This window comes from Nilaparvata lugens, chromosome 10, assembly GCF_014356525.2.
Source record: "Nilaparvata lugens isolate BPH chromosome 10, ASM1435652v1, whole genome shotgun sequence".
Taxonomy (NCBI): Eukaryota; Metazoa; Arthropoda; class Insecta; order Hemiptera; family Delphacidae; genus Nilaparvata; species Nilaparvata lugens.
The window spans coordinates 40,695,829-40,712,464 of NC_052513.1; the positions used below are offsets into that span (position 1 = coordinate 40,695,829).

The following is a 16,636-nucleotide window of genomic DNA, read 5'->3' on the forward strand; positions in this document are numbered from 1 at the left end:
CAAAAACCCAGAAAGCTTTCAAAATAGAAACCACTGTCATAACACTAGAAATAGAAGCCTACTTATCACGAACGTGGCTAGGAAGGCAACATACCAACGACACTTCAACCACCTAGCACCAAAACTCCACAGTTTACTTCCAAGATAATAGAAAACTCAAGAAAATTTAAATGCGCCGTTAAAAACTGGATCACAACAACTAGAAGACATAATATAGAAAACATAGTTTCGAACAATATGTGAGCTCACTTACCCAATATATTCGCACCCCCACTCTAAATTTAATTGTATTACTACTACACCTGTTCTAGAACATGGGTTTCCCATAGTTGAGTAGGTTAATTTCGGAAAAATGCAATTTATTTATATTTGTAGTGAATTTCATATATTGTATTTTTGGATATTATGTACATTTTATTGATTAGATTGTTTATTTGTATATTAATGGAAATAAAATTCATTTGTATTGTATTGTATTGTATATTTATGTAAGTGTTTTTCTGTAAGTATTGGAAATAAATTTGATTTGATTCCTTGTTTGCTAACTTGTTAAGTATTCGTTTATTTACTTCAATAAAAGAAAATACAACATTAAATTGATGCCATTAGGCCAGATCGAGGACTAAACTATTTATTCTAAATCCTAAAAAAGTTGTTGCATCTCCAAATCAATTGAATCACTGTCTTTATATTTTATAAATTTAATTCATTAGGGCACAGTTATGATTAGATTTTATCATTTCATGATAAGATTTTATTTTTTTAGGACTAAACTATTTATTCTAAATCCTATGGTACCGTAACATTCCAATTAACATATAGTTTTCTCAATACATCACATCTCTCCCTTCCCAAGTTTTATTATTGGTAAAAGGGGTTTAGTTCACTGAACAATGAGTCAACAATAAATTCATTCATGTGTGTGTGTAAATGCATTCTAATAAAATCTTATCATAGCTGTGCCCTAATGAATTGAATGAATAAATAAAGACAGTGATTCAATTGATTTGGAGATGCAACAACTTTTTTCTGTCCTATTTCTATTTAATACCCACTGTAATCTTTATAACCACCTACCATTGGATTATCAGAGAATTACTAGTGAAGGAATACAAAATAAATGTTTTATTATAGTTTGGTACAGTATTTTAGCATCAGGTTGGACAGCATAGAATGATGTGCTAACTTTTTATGTTTAGTGTTAAGTGTGTGATTTTTATGTATATTAACAGTGCCTGTGTACAATATTTTATATAATTGATAACTTAATTCACATACTATTTGAATTAAGTGCAGATAATATTTTTATACTCTTCCCTTCTATACTCAATAATTTAATATTCCAACTATTCTATAAAATTCACACCTGGACCTAATCTAGATGAGTAGATTCTAGTAGTCTAGATGACATAATTGTAGACTTATAACGACGTTACGGTACCCAACTACTTCAACTATACTTGTCTACTTTGATTTGCTTTTGCTGTGCTTTGCTATTAATTTACTCCATTCTACATTACTTCGATGTATTTCACTCTATTTTGCTTTGAAATACTGGGAAGCAAGACTGTGTGTGAGTGAGATAGTCAAGCTATTTTTTCTAAGTTTTATTTTGCATGTAGTGTTTGTAGATGCATTGCAATATACGGTATGTATCATAAAATGTGTAAGAAATAAAAGAGGTGACTCAATCTTACAACAAAGTACCAAATTTAGAATTGCCCGTTACATATATAGGTGCTTCCAATTATCTCATTTATTTAATATTGTATATCTCACATAGATTTCAACGCTGTATGAGTCGTCACTTTCCACATGCAGCAAAAAGATGTGGCATGAGAGAAAAATAATTTATCTTTATTCTTTATTGATTCATACAATAAGTACATCATCAAAATGATAGAGAGAGAAAAAATAAGGTAACTTTGTGCCATTCCTCTCCCTAATTTACATAAGGTTACACATAGTCCGAAATTGGTAAAGTCTTGTCTCCCTCTATCTTATATTCTCCCACTTATATATGTTATCTCTCTTATATTCGTGTATCTGTTATTGTGAATAAAGATGTTTTCAATTCAATTCAATATCCTTGATTTTAAGTTTTATTCAATACCTTAGTCATGCAATTATTATCATCATCAATCATCAAGTAATTCTTATTACTTATATCATACTAGAGATTTTGATCAATATTGTCCCACCATATCCCTTACAACACTTAAATCCATTAGAGAAACTTCGAGCGCTGATTAATCTTCAAATTAATGTTTTAAATTATTATAAATATGTTTACTGTAATTATTAGCCTATGTGTGTATTGAACTATGTATGACGATTGTCAATGCTATTTCAAAATATTCTATGACATGTATTAATAAATTTAGGTACCGTACTGTATTAATAAATTCACATTATTCAATTCTATTTGTGAAAAGTCATTTCAGGTCATGTCAGAGGCCCTGAAATTCATCAGGTGCCACCTGAATACTCTGACACCTGACCTGAGACAGCCAGGTTACTCAATATTATTTGGATTTTCGTTTAATAATTATAATCAATATTATTATAAGTTTTCTTTTTATCTCCATTTTCATGGGTCATAATAATTAGCTTATTATTTAGCAAAATGACACCTTGTTATATATCTTTGTGTATTGAGGAAACTTCTTACCCAGCAATGTTGTGCAAAGTATTACTGATTTCTCTATTAAATTTTGCACCCATACAGGCAGTCTCAAACTGTGTAAACTTTCTGGCAGTTCACTTGGTATAACACCTGTAGCTGACATTATCAAATGCACTGTCGTCACACTCTCTTGCTTCCTCATATCTTTTATCTCCCCTGCCAAAGGCAAATATTTATCATTATTATTCTCTCTTTTATCTCTATTTTCCTGGGTCATATTCATTTATTTATACATTGATACATACATATTAAGGTGTCATTGACTTTTCCAGCAAACTGACACCTTGTTTCTACTCTGGTATATATTGAGGAAACTTCTTACCAGCGATGCTGTGTAAAGTATTACTGCTTTCTGCATTAAATTTGGCACCCATACAGACAGTCTCAAGCTGTGCAACCTTTCTGGCAGTTCCCTTGGTACAACACCTGGGCAGTTTTGGGCTTTAAGCCTTTTGTTCCATTCCCAATCATTCATAGTTGAGAATTATATTGTTTTGTATCAATGTATGAATAAATAAACACCTATACTCTGTTGCATATCCATACTTTTCCACAATTAAAATTAAACTTGAATTTAAAAAAAACACTTATGAAAATGTGAAAATACACTTACAGTACATTGGTGGTTACGATCGTTTCGACCTGTTGTTGTCAACCAATGTAAAGCTGCGTTTACACCAAAGTTATTAACAAAATGTTAATAACTTAATCCTTATAGATTCTATTAAATTGAACATAAATTATCATACACATGATGAACATATGTGTTTGTCAAGTTCCGTTCAATCTAATAGAATGTGTAAAGATTGAGTTATTCACATTTTGTTAATAACTTCAGAGTAAACGCAGCTCAAGTGCATTTTCACTTCATAAGTGTTTTTTCAAAATTCATGTTTAAACGCCTGTAGCTGACATTATCAAAGGCACTTTATTCACTCTCTCTTGCTTCCACATATCCTTTATCTTCTCTGCCAAAGGCATATATTTATTATTGTTATTAATGAATGAAATAAAATTAATAAAAACATACCTGGACAAATTGCACCTGATACTGTAAGGTGACCCAAAACTGCTTGAGTTACGATTCTTGAGCGAACTGCGAGGCACGCCAGGCGGACATCCGTTCAGTTCCGTCTTGTTGCGAATCGACTTCCGGTGCTGCGAGGCAAAGTGTGCCGAGGCACAGTGTTGCGAGGCACAGTGTCGTGACACACAGTGTTGCGATGCACAATGCCTTGCGTTGGCCTCCGAGCGGCGTCGGCGTCGTTCGTCGCTGCGAGCTTGTCGCCATTCTGGTTCTTCGCCTAAACAAGCACATAATGAATCAAACAACAATTCTTTATTGGTTCTTCAACAACAATTAATATACAAAAAAAAAACAAAACTTTCAACAAAAATATAAGAAACCAATCGGGTCGCCGTCTAGGTGTCACCCTGACTACCTGACACCTGGTCATTTCGGCCATGGGTGACTACTTGTACCCTTGTAAAAATATACCATTTTCACAATTATACATTTAAATATTCATTTTTACATGGGGAGTCCGATCTCACTAGGCATCAAACCTGCATCCATGTAGAAATCAATCTGAAAAAAAAACATTGCCGTCAAGTTGTCCCCCCGACAACTTGTCACCTACTGGACCAAAGGTGCCAACTAGTCATGACCGTAAACGACAACTTGACCCCTCGCACCCTCACAACTTACACCCCCGCGGCGTGGGGAGGGGGGATCAAAATTTCAATTACTGGTTATGATGATGTAGAATTGAATTCCAAGCACTTTTGGTTCAGTAACATTTCCCCCCCAATAACGCACGGTTCGGGAGATATTCGCCGTCTGCTATTTTTAGGACAAATGTTTTCGAGTTGGTTGAAAACAGAAAAAATTGATTAATAAGCGCTTTTGATAACTAAACCAGATGTAGAACACTCTCAGCTAACTTCTACGTTAATCTCTACCTTCGCAGATCCACTATGTTTGAACCATAATCTCTATACTTATAAAAGGCTAAGCCCCGACAGACTGAAATCACACCACAGCCCAAACTACTGAGCCTAAAAACTTGAAATTTTGCACGATTGTTTATGGTAGCCTGAAAACATCCACTAAGAAAGGATTTTCAGAAATTTGCCCCCCGAAGGAGCTGGCCCACCCCCAAAATTTTGTACTTTTTAACCTCTCATCGCACAGCAAAGTCATGAGGAACTTTTTTGGTTTAGCTACGAAAAAAAATTAGATCTATGCAGAAAATTTCGATCAGGAGCACAGGGGTTCAGGAGAGGGCATTTTTCGAAAATGATAGTAAAATCACACTACAGCTCAAACTAATTGTCCTACATACTCAAAAATTTGCACAAATATTCTTCAAACATGCTAGACGCGCACTAAGAACGGATTTTGAGATATTTTGTCTCTAAGGGTTTCAAAGGATGAAAAAGGACCCTATAGTAAGCTTATGAACATTGTAAGGTGAATGCCATTTATGGAACTGAGATAATTTATTGATTGACATGAGATATTCTAACATATGGTTTAATCATTGGAAATACCAAAATCATATGATAGAAATTCAAAAAAGAACATATGTACTATTATTGCTTTCTACCTGATTCCACTTAACCTCAATAATATTTTTATGATAATATTGATGGCGATATATATGTTATTACTAGCAGGAACCCGTGCTTCGCAAGGATCTGTTTTAAAACTTGAAATTTGAATAATGAAATTTTGAAGAATTGAAGATAGGCCTATAACCATCCTTGGTTAATAAAGAATCTATATGCAAAATTTCAAGTTAATTAGTACAGTAGTTCAGACGTGATGATGCGTCAAACATAATTTTCCTATCCCGTACGTGCATGAGCCAGCTCTTTACTTTATTTTGCTATTTTCAATTCTTCAAAATATCATTACGTCAAGTTTTAAAACAGATCCTTGCGAAGCACGGGTTCCTGCTAGTTAACCTATATAATCTTTATCTCTTTCCTGTATAGGGCTACTTGTAATATAAATATAAGAAAATAAAAATCTCAGTACCCTTTTTGAAATATTTTATCACTACATGTTTCGGACATGTGATAACTTGAAAATGGCATAAATGTCCGAAACATGTAGTGATAAAATATTTCAAAAAAGGGTACTGAGATTTTTATTTTCTTTATATTAACTACATAATTTTAGATGGAAACCAAAACTGACTTCGAAGAAATCGATTGATGAATTGATGATAGAATTGAAGAATTCTACTTCAAAATGATAAAAGGCCTCTAAAACCACCCAAACTTGTTTACTCGATTATTTGCAGTATTTTCACACTAAAGTATTGTTCACGCCAGCTGTGTATACGTGTAAACTCGTACAATTATTGACAAATGAAATATTATCACTTTAATTTTTTGTCTATTAGCATACTGGTACTCAATTAATATTGTTGTAATGAATTTTCAAAAAAGTTTTGTTGTATTTCCATTTGAGGCTTGGCTTATATGACTGGTGTCAGAGTTTTCAGGTCGCAAATTTTATCAAAATTGTACACGAGAAATTCTAACCTTATTTCAGACTTTTTCACCTATAAATTTGGAAGAAAAATAGCACAAGGACTATCTTATTATTTTATCTTTCAATGTTATTACATTAGTGTCATTTGCATTGTAAATAAATAAATAAACTGATCAATTTCAGGGCCTCTGACATGACCTAACTATATAGATATAACTATAGACATTGTAAGTGAACTTGCCTAGCAGCCAATAGGTAAGCACCTCTCCCTTTCCCTTCATGCCCACCAGACCTCGTTCGGCGAACCTGTAGCCCTGCAAGCGGTCTAGAAGGGCCTTGCACTGGGAACTGCAGTGGATTCGAAGGGCTGCAACAATGCCGTTATAATATTTACTATTTGTAAATTGAAATAACTTTTATGGAAAATGAGGCTACAAGATCAATTTAGAAGAATTACAAAAAATGAAGAATACAAAAGAGTGAAGGCCTACACTTATTATAAGTCCTTTGATTGAAATTGGAATGTTTTTAAAAAAAATTCTGACAACATATAAACAAATTAAATGAACTATTATGAGAATACAGTAAAAATTTAAAACAAGAGAATAAATAACTAAAATATATCATAATATTATTTTCTAATAATATTAGTAAGTAAGTGATATATTACTTCTAATATTATTAGTGAAATTGATTAAAAACTTACCAAAACATTCATTATTCATCAATGTCAGAGATATGTTTCAAGGTACTTCATTAGCTGTTGCTGAGTTGAAGTTAACTATAGTCCGAGAGATATTACTTTTAACATGAAGAGGGGAAACCAGTTTCTCCTTCCACAATTTGTAGGAGAGGAGTAAGCATGCATGCACAATTGGATGTTGACACAAAAGTATGGAGAATGCTGTTAGGTAGTCGCAGTGATTAGTGAAGGAAAGAGTATCGGGGCTCTCTGTCTTCGAGTGAGAGCCGTGTGTAAAGTAATATCTCTCAGACTATAACTACTCTGATAATTAAACTATAATGACTTTTGCAAGGGACAGAAGCCTCAGGAAAAATAATTTTTAAAGAAGTCTTTGTCTATTTACAGTAGAGAACTTATTAAAAGGAGTTCAAAGAGTACAAAAGGAGTTCAAGGCATTAAAGGAGTTCAAGGGATTACAAGAGTTTGAATAGATAAAGTGAAAAACAAACTTTCTTAAGTGAAAAACAATTGGTATATATAAAACAATATTCTAAGAAAGTACCTCTTCTTTCTTAAAAATTCTTCTTCAAGCATAAAACCAATAATTCATTACGGTAGTCCTTGAACTTGGATATGGAGGATCGATTGTAAATTTTAAATATAACTTATAATCAATAATTAATAATTACCAGCTCCAGTTGATTCCATACGACTAGCAGTGTTGACGGTATCTCCAAATAGACAGTAGCGAGGCATTTTTAGACCAACCACTCCGGCACATACTGGTCCTGAAAACAATGCAATAGTTGAATAACTTTGAATAATATATATTTATTTAGTTCAATATTTATAATCACAAAAATGTTTCACCAATAAGGTGAAATATCGGGCTAGAGTATAAACTTTTTCAAATTTTCTCACCACAAGTATAGAAAACTTTTATAATTTTGTATTCTTTATTCTGTGCTACAAGTTTTCAAGTTGTCAAGTGTAAGCTTCGTGTTTGTATCTTGTTGAATAAATGATATTTGATTTCATTAACAAGTAAATCGCTCAAAGCTATTACAAAGCTTTGGAATTTAGTGAGCATCTTTCACATTCCAAGAGTCTATAAAAATCATGAAGAGTTTAGAATCATGAGTTCAGGATGATTAAATATTTGAAAAATTATGAAATGAAATTTGAAATTTATTGCACACACTTATGATTCCAAAATAAGACGAATAATACAAGTTAATGGAATCAAATTATCCCATAAGAATTCAGTGATTTTAACTTTTATTGTGAGTTAACAGATTAGCTGACATTATAATAGCTTACAGATATCTTCTACTGCACATCTTCTGTACTAAATGTTTATTTACATATTAATTAATTTCTCTCAAACTGATAGAAATAATTGAACATTCCATCAAGTAATAGAGCTTTCCATCAAGTGAAGTAACCTTAAAGCTGATAGCTCTTATCAATGTTCCAAGTAAGAGGAATGTATTATGATATGTGTTGAGAACCTCCTTTAGGTTGCTCTTTTTGACTTATCCCAGTCTGATTATTCGGATGTTTGGGATGCAATAAAAATAATAATAATAAAAAGTATAAAATGTCGTACGAGTTTCAAGATAATAATATATTTTAAATAAAAATTTTAAATAAATATTTTTAATATTTTCTGAATAAGCTACTGCAGCTCAGTTCAAATCAATCTATATAAAATGACTTAAACACTCTTATATCTTCTTCTTGATGATGATTACAAATTTTTTTATGTTTCTAGGCCTATTAGGCCTACACCATGAAAAGATAATGTTGCAAAATATCTGAATATACGTACTGTTCAAGTCATGTTTTATTCATGAAATGTAATATTGTTGATATGTGATAATGTTCTTGTATTAAGGTGCGTACAGATATACGCGCCGCGAACATGAGCAATTCACTTTTAATCAGCTGATTATATCTGTATTTTTACAGAAACGGTAAGATACAGATATGAAAAGCTTGGCATCAGTTGATTAAAAGTGAATTGCTCATGTTCGCGGCGCGTAAATCTGTACTCACCTTAAGACTTATTGTATAGGAAATAAGCAGGTGGACGAGAGTTAGAATGAAGGCCAATCAACCAAACAATACAGTAAATAAAAAAAAATGAAAGTAAAAAATAAAATGAAAGTAAGACGTGATGTTAAATTACTTGTTTTTCTGTACAATCTGTTAAATATAACAAAATTGATTCTTCCTACCTGCTTTCTAAAATTAACATATATATAAACACCATTGCTGGAGGTTCTGGATTTTCATTCCATATTTCTCGCTCCAGAACGGTAAGACATTATAACTTTCCTTTAAGTAGAGCTCAAAGAATTTTCAATACTTATTCAGAGCACTTGGACATCTTCTGGTTCTCCCTCTCCAAATTCCGAAGGATTTCATATGATTTAGTCTTGTAGTATGTGGTCCATCATTTCGTGATTTCCGCTCGCATTTCTTTTATTCAATTATCCTCATAAAGGCTAGTGATAGTACATTACACAGACACTTTTTTCCTCTTGTCTATATACGTCTATATACTAAGTATATGTGCATTTTTTCTTATTGAATTCAGTTAATGTATTTTTATTATTCTATATACGACTGTATATTTCTTCTATTTTTCGTCTTATTTCATTCTCATAATTTTATAATTTATTATTTTCTCATATTTTCTATCTTTTTTTTATTGAAAATTGTATTATGTTGGAAATTATTGTATAGTGTGGAGGAGGAAAAATGGGTTTTTTACCTGTTGTCTCCATGAATAAATAAATAAATGCAGTTCTCAAAAATGATATTGTCAGTTCCACATAATTTACTTGAGTAAAATTTTAGTTCAAATGCACTAAGGCATCTTCTTCAGTGGTATTTTTTGTTCAGACTGAGCCAAATAAATTATGTGAAACTTCGTCACCTTGATAAAGAGAAATTCCACAATATCTATGTTCATGGAGTAAATTTTAAATTTTAAATATTACAGTGTTCAACAAATATGAGTAGGATATTGCTCATTAAAGAATGAGTGATTATTTGATTTTTTGACCGAGCGAAGTGAGGTCTAAGATTCAAGTCGACGGATTGGCATTTCTCTTAATGTTTAAATGTTTATAATTATATTTAAATGTTTAAAGGGAAAATAAGCTGGTGGGCGAGAGTTTGAATGAAGGCCAATCAATCAATACAGTAAATAAAAATGATATTGTCAGTTCCACATAATTTACTTGAGTAAAATTTTAGTTCAAATGCACTAAGGCATCTTCTTCAGTGGTATTTTTTGTTCAGAGTGAGTCAAATAAATTATGTGGAACTTCGTCACCTTGATATAGAGAAATTCCACAATATCTATGTTCATAGAGTAAATTTTAAATTTTAAACATTACAGTGTTCAACAAATATGAGTAGGACATTGCTCATTAGAGAATGAATGATTCTTTGATTTTTTATATAGATTAGAATGTGATTGAAGCTGAACCAACCAGAATGTATTCCGTACAGTGTTCAACAAATATGAGTAGGATATTGCTCATTAAAGAATGAATGATTCTTTGATTTTTTATATAGATTAGAATGTAATTGAAGGAGAACAAACCAGAATGTATTCCGATGCGTAGCATGAGATTGTCAGAAGGCCGATGTCTGATCTGGAACCTCTTGACGGCTTCGAGTAGGTGAAGCGACATGGAAGCGATCTCTGCCGCGTGGTTGTCTCCGTTACGCACAGGAAGCCCGCTTACCTAAACACATCAAAATATTTAATAAAATATTGGAAAAATGTTATGGAATAATGTGAAAACTGTTTTATATGAGAAAAATGACGTATCATGAACCAAAGAACGAGGAATAAAATAATTGTTGTGTGGTAGCTTACTATGAGAAAGTCTCTGGAAAAACCTCATTAATAAAACACACTGAGGAGTATATGATAAATCACTTTTTGCTAATAAAAAGAATGACTATCAGTCAGATCTAACAGTCTATCTGACAGCTAGTCGTTCTTTCTAATAGCAAAAAGTGATTTAATAATAAGCAGTTCGTGGTGGAAATCAACATTGAAGAGCATGTGATACTTCAATCTCAATGTACAGACTTTCCAGTAATATGAAAATTTGATTAAATGATCAAATTGTCAACCAGTGATAGATTTTCAGTAATTTTGAATGGATGTGTACACATAGAGATGAGCATGCTACAGCATCAGTCAAAACACAACTAAATTATTGTAGAATTGAAAAGTATAACAATAGCATAACTCACCACCATGTGAGCATTGTAAGGAAGGTGCTTCCACCATTTATGTAAGGAAGCGGTGACCCTCCACCAAATATGTAAGGGGGAGAGAAAACAATATATGTAATTACGATAAAAAAAAATCTGGTGTGGAACACTCACACAACTTTCCTGGCCGTTATGAAAATTGATCACAAGACGCTAGTGTTCCCGCGCATCTCAAGTCTACTACTATTCAAATTTTCAAGATCTGAGCCAGCTGGTGACAGCTCAATAACGCTGGATACACACGAGATCTGCTATCTCTTCATAGTGAATGATTTAATAGAATAAACAGTTGCCAACAGTTTGCAATTGAATAATTACATTTTCTCAAATTTCAAGCTTATTTTCGAATCAAATTATGGAAAAAGAATGTCTTGATTAATTTGACATTAAATTGAGGAATGATAATTATTATTAGATTAAATTTAATGGGATGAATTGAGTAACAACTGTAGTGTACACTCAATGGCAAAATGGAGAGACTTGGCAACGTTTTTCTCCTATCTTTCTTCACTGCTATTATAACGTGGACCTCACTATAGCTTCTGTCATTTATATGATCAATTCAATTCAAATCATTTATGATCACCTAAATCCCCCAGTGGGTGGGGGTAGTAGAATTGCACTCACAGTACCCCTGCTTGTTCGTAAGAGGCGACTAAAAGGGATCTCCTCTCCAAAGCCCTTCTTCCTCCTCCCTTCTTGTTCTTCTTCCACATGCTTTGGACTTTAATTTCTAGAATGGCACCTTTCCATTAACTAAGCTTTGTGCCATTCTCCTTCAGTGCGTGACTAGTGGATGGCGGGGGTGGCTCGCTTCAGCCACCCAGTTGGTCGCGCACTACATTCTTTTTTCTTTACTTGATGGCCTTCCTTGGTCAAATTCTTCTTCTTTATTTATTTTCTTCTTTTCGAATTTTCTGATTTCTAACAGCGTCTGTACCCACACTGGGCGGCTGATATTCATGGGAAGATTTTCCTTCCCTAACAACTTATGTGGTCAACGGTCCTGAAGGCAGAAGATGACATAGTCACAATGGCAGACGGAGCGGAAGAGCCAACTGGTCCTCCTGAAGGGGGTTCTGGCGTTAGGCGTTAACAACCTAGCACAGGTAAAAAACTAACGGTTGAAAATATGGGGAGCAAAGCTAAAAATTATCCCCGGGTGGCAATCCACACCTCTTCAAGAGGGAGCCTTCATTCGGATACGGGGGAAGGCAGTGATGCTCAAGATATTGGAAACCGATTTACAGGTTTTAGTCGGATGGATCCATCAAAAAAGTACAAGAAGGGTCGGAGGAAATTATTGGTGGGAACTTGGAATGTGCAGGGATGGGCAAATAAGTCACTGGAGGTCACACAACAATTCCATAGAATGAACTTGGACGTACTGGTGACTAGCGAGATGAAGAAGAAGGGAAGTGGCTGTGAGGAGGTGGAAGGGACATTGCTGTTCTGGAGTGGGGTGGATAAGGACCAAAGAGCCAAAGCTGGAGTAGGTATAGTTATTAGAAAGCAACTGAAGAGGTTTATAAAATCTTGGAAACCGGTTAATGAAAGAATTATTGAAGTTGAGCTAGAAATGTATGGTAGAGAAATAATTATTCTGGGAGTTTATGGTCCAACCAACGACAGTCAAGTGCAAGACAAAGAAAATTTTTTTGAATGTTTGAGGGTCAATGTGGAAGAAATGAAGGGACGAAAGGAAATCATATTGGCAGGTGATCTCAATGGCAGAACTGGCAGAAGGATTGGAGATACAGTTGTGGGTTGTTTTGGAGAGGAGAGTATAAATGATAGTGGTGAGAGATTGATTGAGCTATGTGAACTGCAGAGTTTGAGAGTGCTCAATGGATTCTATAGGCATAAAGAGATCCACAAATTCACATGGACACAAGAGACACGGGGTCTCAAATCAATTATTGATTATATAATAATGAGGCAAAAAACAACAATACTGGTGAAAGATGTCCGGGTGAAAAGGGGTCCAGAATGCGGGTCTGATCACAGGATGGTTATAGCCAAACTGGAGTTTCCCTGGAATGGCAATAGAAGGGAAAACAGGCAAGATGGTGAATCTAATGTTAAAGAAAGCAAAACTCCGGAATCAAAACTGAAAAAATATCACCTTGAACTACTCCAGGAGGAGAGTATAAGAGCGCTTTATCAGAGTAGGTTGGATCAAAGGTTGGAGGAATTTTCATTTGATAGTCCAGAGGACACCTACGACCACATAACGCAGAGTATTCAGCAAGCAGCATTTGAAGCTTTGGGAGAGAAAGATGAGAGGGTCCATAAATATAAAAACAATTTGAATTTATCTGACGGTACAAAACAAGAGATAAGGAGCAAGAAGATTCTGTATGAGAGGTGGCTCAATACAAAAAAAACGGAAGACAGACGGAAGTATATGGATAAGAATAGAGAGGTTAAGAGACTGATTGCAGGAGAGGTGAATACACATTGGGAGAATACTTGTAGACAAATTGATCAATACCTGGGCGGGACAAGAAGTTCAGAGTCTTGGAGAGTAATAAAGAGTCTGCGAACTAACAGAAGGGAAAAGGTAGCGGTGTCACAGATTAAACCAAGAGAATGGGAGAAATATTATAAAAGGTTGCTGACAGAGGATAGAGAGAAATTTATGGGTGATCTGGAGGGATCAGAGGAGCAGGAATGGGAGGAGATTCCTTTGTTACAGGCGGATGTGAGAAGAGTGATAAAACACTTGAAGAATAATAAATCACCAGGACCTGGAGGAATCAATCCAGAATTGATCAAGTACGGCTCAGAAAAGTTATTCAGAATCCTAACCGTGTTGTTCCACAGAGTGATGAATGGAGAGAGCATGCCAGCCAAATGGAAGGTTTCACACATGACATCAATTTACAAAAAAGGAAGTAGAAATAAATGTGAAAACTATAGGGGTATAGCGGTGTTACCAACAATAGCACGGATCTATGGAAAACTCTTGAAGATTAAGTTGGAGAAAGAGATAGATGGAAAGATTGGGGATGAACAAGCTGGTTTCTCAGTCGGTAAATCTTGTATTGACCATATATATACTCTCCAACAAATAATAGAGAAGAAAAGTGCAAAAAACCGTTCAGTACACCTGGCATTTGTGGATCTCCGAAAAGCGTATGATACCGTCCCCAGGAATAAGTTGTGGAAAGCAATGGAAAACCTCAGAATATCATCAGGTATTATAAGGGCCACAAAGGAACTCTACAAACAGAATCGAATTGGACTCAGAATTGGTAAAACCATTACAGTACCATTTGAAACATCCAAAGGCCTACTTCAGGGCTGCAGTACGTCCCCAACTCTTTTCAAAATCTATTTGGAAGACACCTTGACAGCATGGAAAAGGAAATGTCAGGGAATGGGAATACCTATGAGGGAGGAGCATCTGTTCACCCTTTGCTTTGCAGATGATCAAGTGGTCATAGCCCAGGATGAGGAAGATCTGAGTTACATGATGCGTAGGCTGAAGGAAGAATACAAGGAGGCGGGGCTCGAAATAAACCTAGACAAGACGGAGTACTTGCAAACAAATAGTGAAGTCACGCAGAATCTCAAAGTAGACGATGACGTTGAAATTAAAGGCACAGATAAATTTAAATACTTGGGTTATACTGTTACGCAAAACGGGGGTAATGAAAATATAAAAGAAAACTCAAAAGGATAACACCTACCTTTCCGAAGATGGGTTCCTGCTTGGCAATCACTGATGTCGCGACGTTAATTTATTATTTAAAAATCAAAATAACTGATCTAGTGAAATGGGTTCAGATCCCGTCTTATTCAATAATACAATTCCTCTTTGAAACTGCCCGAAATGCGACAGGAAAACTGTATTATAAAACAAGAGAAAAATCTATCCTTTTGACTAGAACAGCCGGACTTTTACTGTCACTCCTATTAAAACGAACTCTGCCCCAAAAGCTGAATTTTGGGTATTAATATAAACTCAGTCGATGCCAAACATGAAAGCCATCTCAATTACATATTCTGTCTATCGCACAAGCGATTGTTATTATTTGTTATTAAAAACAGAGAGAAGCTAGCGTTAATATTGACATCAAATAAAATAAACAATCTTTCTGTCGATAGCAAAAGATAGTTCAAAGACAAAATACTGTTCATTGAACTTTTAATTTTAAAACTCTAAAACCCTGATCAATATGAGATAAATATATGAATCTTATACGGTACTAGCCGTCAGGCTCGCTTCGCTCGCCATATCCGTCTAGCCAGGGGGCTCCGCCCCCTGGACCCCCGACTGGATCTTCCAAGAATGAGATCAGCAGGCTCGCTTCGCTCGCCTGCATTTTTCATTTGAGCATTTTTATCATATGTTAGGACAATCCAGTCGGGGGCCAGACTAAACGTCTGGCTAAACGGATATGGCGAGCGAAGCGAGCCTGAAGGCTAGTAATATAATATTCCCAGGATTGAAGTAGCAGTGCCCAATCAATTTTTCCGCGATAAATGCATTTAAATATTCAACTTGGTGCCAACCTAACAAAGTCAACTCAACTTAATGCCAACCTGACAAAATTATTAATTTAGTTGCCAGTTAACAACTGTTCGAAGAGGTACTCTATCTAGATTATAGTTCTATAGTAACATATGGTATGGAAATTTCAATTATAATTAAGAGATTGGGAGAAAAAATATACATGTTAAAAGACGAACTTAAACCCTTAAAAACAACCCTTAGAGTTAAAATATTGCCAAAAGATTTCTTAGTGCACCTCTAAAGGGCCAACTGAACATACCTACCAAATTTGAACGTTTTTGGTCCGGTAGATTTTTAGTTATGCGAGTGAGTGAGTGAGTGAGTCAGTCAGTCAGTCAGTCAGTCAGTCAGTGAGTGAGTGCCATTTCGCTTTTATATATATAGATATGTCCCATAAGACCAGGTGACAGCATCTCCAATATTATTACTTTGCTTAATATTATCACATAATCTTTTGTAATTATATTGTACTGTATACTTCTAAAATGTTGTACTTTTTGTTAACTTTATTACTGTTATTATTCTGTGATTGTAGAAATGTCTGTAGAATTATTTGGCAAATAAAATTCCAATATCAATTTCAATAGCATAACTCACCACCATGTAAGCATCTCCAATAGTCTCCACTTTATACACATCATAGTTCTCAATAGTTGAGTCGAAACAAGTGTACAGATCGTTGAGAAAATCCACAACCTGGAAAAGTATTGTCATAATTTTATTATTTAATTCAATATCTGAACTTTTAGTGTCAAGATATAGGCCTATGTGAGACTGGCTTCAGAGTATTTCTAAAGGTGCGTACAGACTGTCGCTCTGCTCCGCAACCGAACGTCACTCCAGCAGAGCGATTGATGATCGACCGGCGAGCAACAGTGGTTCGACCGGGGAACGCGAGAAATCTAACATCTTCCATTAACTAAGCTTTGTGCC

The 16,636-nt window shown here is 34.6% G+C and overlaps 1 protein-coding gene across 1 annotated transcript in view; it reads right to left on the reverse strand.

Moving 5' to 3' along the window:
* The window catches only part of LOC111056274 (guanylate cyclase 32E-like), a gene marked incomplete at its 5' end in the record, with an annotated part of 64,747 nt that overhangs the window by 1,698 nt on the left and 46,413 nt on the right, over positions 1 to 16,636 (reverse strand). The window contains 5 exon segments of the mRNA XM_039436867.1: positions 3,717 to 3,990; positions 6,433 to 6,558; positions 7,566 to 7,664; positions 10,496 to 10,640; positions 16,301 to 16,406. Coding sequence (XP_039292801.1) covers positions 3,717 to 3,990; positions 6,433 to 6,558; positions 7,566 to 7,664; positions 10,496 to 10,640; positions 16,301 to 16,406 — 750 coding nt within the window.